Source organism: Micromesistius poutassou (genome assembly GCF_964030765.1).
Source record: "Micromesistius poutassou genome assembly, chromosome: 1".
In the NCBI taxonomy this organism is placed as follows: Eukaryota; Metazoa; Chordata; class Actinopteri; order Gadiformes; family Gadidae; genus Micromesistius; species Micromesistius poutassou.
Window position 1 is genome coordinate 6,629,863 of NC_140271.1, and position 6,626 is coordinate 6,636,488.

At 45.5% G+C, this 6,626-nt stretch overlaps 1 protein-coding gene across 1 annotated transcript in view; it reads left to right on the forward strand.

The window, feature by feature from the left end:
• The window catches only part of lmtk2 (lemur tyrosine kinase 2), a gene marked incomplete at its 3' end in the record, with an annotated part of 47,281 nt that extends 43,210 nt beyond the window's left edge, over positions 1 to 4,071 (forward strand). The window contains exons 11-14 of the mRNA XM_084488527.1: positions 23 to 3,089; positions 3,197 to 3,329; positions 3,430 to 3,666; positions 4,043 to 4,071. Coding sequence (XP_084344653.1) covers positions 23 to 3,089; positions 3,197 to 3,329; positions 3,430 to 3,666; positions 4,043 to 4,071 — 3,466 coding nt within the window. The remainder of the gene's footprint in view (positions 1 to 22; positions 3,090 to 3,196; positions 3,330 to 3,429; positions 3,667 to 4,042) is intronic.
• Positions 4,072 to 6,626: the final 2,555 nt, after the last annotated feature.

A 6,626-nucleotide genomic window follows, 5' to 3' on the forward strand; every position in this document is an offset into this window, starting at 1 on the left:
TTCGATTTCCTTCTCCCTGTAGGTATGAAGTCCTTCAGTTCTGCTGGCTCTCTCCAGACAAGCGAGCCACTGCTGAGGAGGTCCACAGGCTTCTCACCTATCTGCGTATGCAGGGCCAGAAAGATGTAGAGGAAGACTTTGAGCAGCGGTGGGATGCGCTCAAGCCCAACCCTACTGCACGGCAGAACACTGTCAGCGACTCCTCTTACCCAATCTTGGATCATTTTGCAGACGACGCCCTGCGTCAAGAGATCGATGAGGTGCTGACAGTCACTGAAACCAGCAAGGGCCTCAGTTTTGAGTATGTCTGGGAAGCGGCCAAACACGACCACTATGAGACCACTGTCAGGCATTCAGGCATGGACACAACGCTGAACTATCACAGCATGTTCTTCCCCACTTCAACAGAGGCCATACAGGCCCATTTCCCAGAACCTACCACTGGTACAGCCAGCACGGACTGTAGTAGCACCCCGGCAAGCATCCCTGGCATCTTGCCGGTGTTCAATGCACAAAAGCCCACTCGAGGGAATGAGTACTTCATCCAACTGGAGGAACAAGGTGAGTGTGTCGTTGGGGAAAATGGAAATGCAGTTCCAAGTTTGGACACAAGCTCAGCGAGGCAGGAGTTTGTTGTCCTCCAAGATGTCCTTCTGGACGAGTCCAGCACCGACGCAGACTTCTTCCACCAAAGCATCGACTCCAAGGACTCCTTCCTGCCAGACAGCCACGTCTGGTCCTCTCTGGAGAACGACAGTCCTTACCACACCAACATCTTCACAGAGGATGAATCAAAGCAGGAGGATTCGCTCTCTTGGAGAAGGAGCTTCATGGAGTTGCCGGAGCGCAGCACCAACCCTTTTCTTGGTGTTGCGACTCCCGAGATCCCCGAGGTAGACGCAGATGAGAATACAGGGGGTCCTTTTTTAGGCGATCGCCCAGAAGCCATGCGCCTTACGGACCCCCAAGAGGGGAACGGAAATGTGAACCAGCTTCTGAATAGTGAGAAACTAGAGGAGAACTTTATTTTTCTCAAGGAGAACAACCTCCTGAGGGAAGGTTCTAGTTCAATCGCCAAGAGTCTTACTCCACCGCTGAGTTTTCTTTCTCCGGGAGTAGCCCATGCACCTGAGGAGAGCTTCAAAATGAGGTCCTGGGACCATATTGACACATTAGACAGTTTAAATATGGCAGAACCTAACTTCAAACCTTTAGGAAAGAGCCTATCCCCCAGTCAGGATTCGAGTTCCAGCATGGGGGATTTCTGTGTGTCTCTGATGGAAAATGAAACGGCATTGCCTTCTATTGTAGTAATCACAGATGATGTCATGGACAACCAGCTTCAGGTTAAAAATAGCTTGTCTTCTGAAGACTTCAGTATGATGTGTTCCACCGACACAGGTATTGAGTCAGGTCTGGCCTCAGAAAGATTTGAGGTTCCCATTGATCCAATTGAAAGTCACTCAACTCTTGGATTTTCTGAATGTGCCACTGTAGACCTTTTGTGCAGGGACGTCATCATCCCGGAACTTAAGGATGACTGTGGAATCTCAGAGGATAGGGTGGGTGTACTTGACATTAACCACCCCGATAATTTTGAAACTACGTTTCCAGACAACGGCCACAGCGAAGCCCTGACAAGCGATGATTTCTTTAGTGAACTCATTGATGACGTGGAGGCGGAACTTGAAACGGTCTTGTCAGACCACGAAGAATCCTTCACAGATGACTGCAATGGTACTCCTACTAGATCTTCTCTGCTTGTATCAGGGCCTTCCCTGGATCAGATCAGCCAGGACTCCTTACTGGAGGACAGCGTCTCAACCACTCTCCCAACGGTGGATAACTCAGCCGAAACGCCCGACTCTTTAGATTCCCTCGACATCCACAGATTGGGCGGCCACGTCGAAGAGATCAACGGTCTCGCAGCTCCTGAAAAACTCAGGCCTCCCTACAAAGTCGCAGACAGTGGGTATGAGACTGAGAACTTGGAGTCTCCAGAATGGAACTCTGAGCTCCTTGGCAGAGATCAATCCCCAGTAGAGAATGGCATTAGTGATCCTAAGGAGGAGGAGAAGGACACAGAGAATCTTGACGCTGCTTCGTCACTCGTTTCTCCAGAAATCATCATCTCTGAAGTGGAGAACGCAATAGGTGGTCAAAACGAGGAGAATGAGGTGGATGAGGATCAGCCACCAGAGCACATCGATGCTGTTGGAGAGCCCTTCGTGGTTGGTAGCTACAGGGACTCTGCATACTTCTCAGACAACGAATCAGAACCAGAGAAGAAGCTGGAGGAGGTTAACGTGGTTGAAAGCGCTACTGAAACCTTATGGGTGCTGAATGCTGCTGACATTGTCAGCAGATCCTCAGGTGGTTCATCAGCTGAGGTCATGGTGGAGGAATATTTGTCCACTATTTCTAAACATGAGTCCTCTGCGGCTGCCATGGCGATGGCTGATGTAGGAAGACCGGTGGTTCTTCAAGGTGAAGGGTATTCGGAGTCTAAGGAGATCCGTGAGAAGGAGGCGACGGGGTCCGCAGAGGGCCATAACACGGATGTAGATAACGTGGACTTAAAGAAGAAGTCCTCAGCTCAACACGAGTCCGGCTATCGATCGGATGATCCAGAATCCACTTCCCCAGATCCCTCTGCTACCTCAACGAAAACCCCACCTTCAGAGAACATGGCTCACCCCAAACTCACCAGGACCTACGCCAGCGACAGTGTCAAGATCAGGGAGCGCGATGTTGAGGGGCGCTTCCTGGGGCGGCGTGAGATAGACGGACAGGAGGACGGGATGGACGCCGACGAGGAGGACGAGAACAGCGACGACTCAGACGACGACGTGCGGGCCTACCGGCTTCAAGACTCCAGTTCCGAGAGTGAGGACGACACCGTCCACCCTGTTCCCCTCATCATCTCGGACGACAGCGCCGCCAAAAACCTCAAGAGCCTGCTGAAGCCCCCCACCCTCAACGTAGCATTGAAAACACTCCCAACGCCCTCCACATCAGGTACCCCAACAGACAACTCCAGGCGAGCAGTGTCCTTCTTTGATGATGTTACCGTCTACCTTTTCGACCAGGTACGATAGTGTTTGTTTCCTGGAGTACTTTTTTGCTTTCAGAAAAATCTTGATATCCTCCTATAATTTATGACTGGAAACTGAAGGCTTCGGTTTTACGATTTCAGGAAACTCCGACTAAAGAGCTAGGCGACCACTCTGCAGGCTCCAGCAGCCAGGTGTCTGAGTTCAGCAGCCCGGTGCCCACTGCCAGCTACCTGAACAGGTTCACCAACTCTGAGAGCTCCACCGATGAAGAGGGTAAGTGAAACGGGGGGGGGGAGGACATCGGCCCATGGACGATTCACACACAAAAGCCGCCGTCCATGTCTGAGCGTCCATGTCCCCTTTGTCCTGACAGGCGGAGGCTTCGAGTGGGACGACGACTTCACCTCCTCCGCAGACTCCTCATTCCTCTCAAAGGCATCGCCCTCCTCCGAAGCGGCCTCCTCCTTCTTCTGCCCTCCCCCCGCCACTGGCCGCAAGCCCGAGGCCACGTGGACGCCCTCGCCCAACTACTCTCGCTTCTCCATCTCACCCGCTAGCATCGCCAACTTCTCCCTTACACACCTCACAGACTCGGACATCGAACAAGGAGGCGAGTGGGGCGCTGTGCATATTCACAGAAAGCCTAGCACCCATTATCTCCAAGGTGTCAAAGAGTGTCTTTGACACCTTGGAGATAATTTAACCTGACCAATATCAGGTTGGGTCTTTCTAGAGCGTTCTTTATCATTTGAATGTAGTAACATTTTACTTTCTGGTGTAATACCACCAACTGTCTATAGAGTTTCAAATGGCTCCTCGCAAATACCGATGCATGCTCTTCCAGTTCATCTTTCTGTGAAAATAATTTGATATTCTGCTAATGCCTTAAATTTGCTGAATGAGTCTGACTTAAGTTCACACTTGAATACTTGGACCACAAATCGATGATGTATTGTTCTAATATTTTTCCTCCACTTCAATTGTAGGAAGCAGTGAAGATGGAGACAAGGACTAGCGGGCTAGCAGGGGTGCCACTGCTCTGATCAAACTCATCGCTTGCACTTTCAGAACTAGGACTGGTCTCATGGTTTTTGTGGGCACCCATGGATGCTTCTCTCGGGCTTAACGGCTGCTGAAGGGAGAACTGCTACAACTACTACTACTGTACAAACGAATGGCTACGTTTGCCATAGCAGATAAAAATAAAAAACCTCGTAGCGATTTAGGAACCGTCAATGCAATCGCCTTGCTCGGCCCTCATCACCTCTCTGGCGATGTTCAACATGTCCTGCATTTTGTTTTTCTACCAGTGCAATTATTTTCTCTCCAGGAACAAACCAACCAACATACAAACACTAAGCCGGGTCTGGTGTCCTTCTCATGTTTGCTTTAAAGATGTGTCACGCTAATCGTCTCAAACTGCCTCTTCTCTTGTTTTGGCTTATGCAATCCTTTCCCGCCATTTCTTTTCACCAAAAAAAATTACTTTGGATCACGTGAGTCGTCAGTTGGTTTTTTTTCTTTTGGGGGTTGGAGGGGGGATTGTGAGTATGTTTTTGATAAGCTTTGTGTACAGCCCCAAAGGAATAAGCCCATGTTTCAGTTTTCTTTTTCACTACATTGTGCGATTATTAATGGTTGCCTTTTTCTTTCCAGGAATGGTTCTTGTTCCATTGTTGACTTTTAACCTCTTTTTCAGGTGTGTTCAGTAAAAAGATGACTTTTTAAATAACATGTACAGAATATCTCCACAGCAACATATGCACACACTCATAACACACACTCTGTGACACTTCACCTTCCTAGGAGGAAGGTGAGGGATGAATATATACTTTCAGCTAAAAATAATTTAAATTATGATATTTCAATAACTAAAAACAGATTATTTATTGATACAGTTTGAAGCATCTGTTGATGGTTTAATTTTGGGTTTGTCCAATTGCTTAATGAAATCACGGTTATGGTATGAATCATAGCGGCACTCCTTTATTCACTCGCACACTAAAAATCTGTAGTTGACACATTAAATAATAATTTATATAGAAGGTAAGTGTTATTATATATTTTTTTAACCGTCACGTAAAATTAAGGCTGTAAAACAGAAGTGCAATGATTTCATTAGTGAAATTGTGTGTATCGAGTTCATAGGATGATTGGCAAGGCAGCATTGTAAGTGGGTGGTGCGGGAACTTAAATATACGTATATATATATTTTTTATTTCTTCTGTTGGGTCCTCAGATGCGTTGGGTTTACTATGTCAACCTAAATGCTGTGCTCAATGAGAACCCTTCTCAAAATGTATGACCCCCCCCCCCCCCTTCTCTCTCTCTCACACACACACACACACACACACACACACACAAACACACACACACACACACACACACACACACACACACACACACACACACACACTCTACCTTTTTATTTGCCATACCATTGAATCATGCATGACTCTAGAGGTGGTTAAAGTATGGCATAGCAAATGTGTTTAATGGCAATGTCAGACGATCAAAGAGATTTTCATTTTATCTTTCATACAGTGTCTCTGTGTTTATGTAAATACATTGAAACTGAGTTCTTCCAAACTCTATGGTGGGTATACTCTCTTCATCTTCCATCGTCCATTACACTGTTTGTTATAAGTTGTCATTTGGTGATTATCTATCGCTATATATATATCTTTATATATCTATCTATATATATCTATATCTTGATTTCTAGATATAGATATATATATCTCTAATAGCTCTTCAGCTGTAGCGAATAGTCAGGATAGTCTGTACAATACACACTGTATCTCAAGAAAACTTTTAAACTTGTTTAAAATCCACCAGCCAACTTTGGTTAACTTGAACGTTTTAATTTAAGAGATCTTTTTTGTTTTATTTTCAACTACAGTATACATTTGCTTAATCTTGCACATTTGAGAAGTGTTTCTTAATGTTGAACTATACTGATGTATATATTTTTTGTCTGCAAATGGGAAACTATGTAATTAAGTGCTAGGTATGAGGTTTCACTTTGTAATTTAAGGAGTTGTACAAAATGAAAAAAGAAAAAAAAAGCAACATATCACTGTCATTAGTGTGGATTAGCTCTGGTTGGATCCTGTTAAATGAACACAGCTAATGTGGAAATTCATTGTCCTTTGAACTTGTAGATTTAATACTATAAATATTTTTATTTCATTGATCATGGTTATTGTAATTGAATTAATTGTTTATAATTACATTGTTTAATATGGAAATAAATGCAAAATGTACTTCTAACGGGTTGGATATATGTGGTGGGCACACGGCTCCAAATTAGTCCTATTAATGAATGTGCTCGCTAAGGTAAACGGTAAAAAGACACTTCAAATTCCATTCTTCCTAAATGGAATTTGTATGCTCTAAGGTGTATTTTGACAATGGTTAATATCTGAATCACATCTTTAGTGCATGTTGTGGAAGACCAAATTGCTCTGAGCCAGCTGTCTGACAGGACAGCCTAGTGTTGTAAAGGTACTCAACTCTAGCTGAAAGGTTTTGAGTTCAAACCCCAATGTCTGCAGTCTATGCATAGGC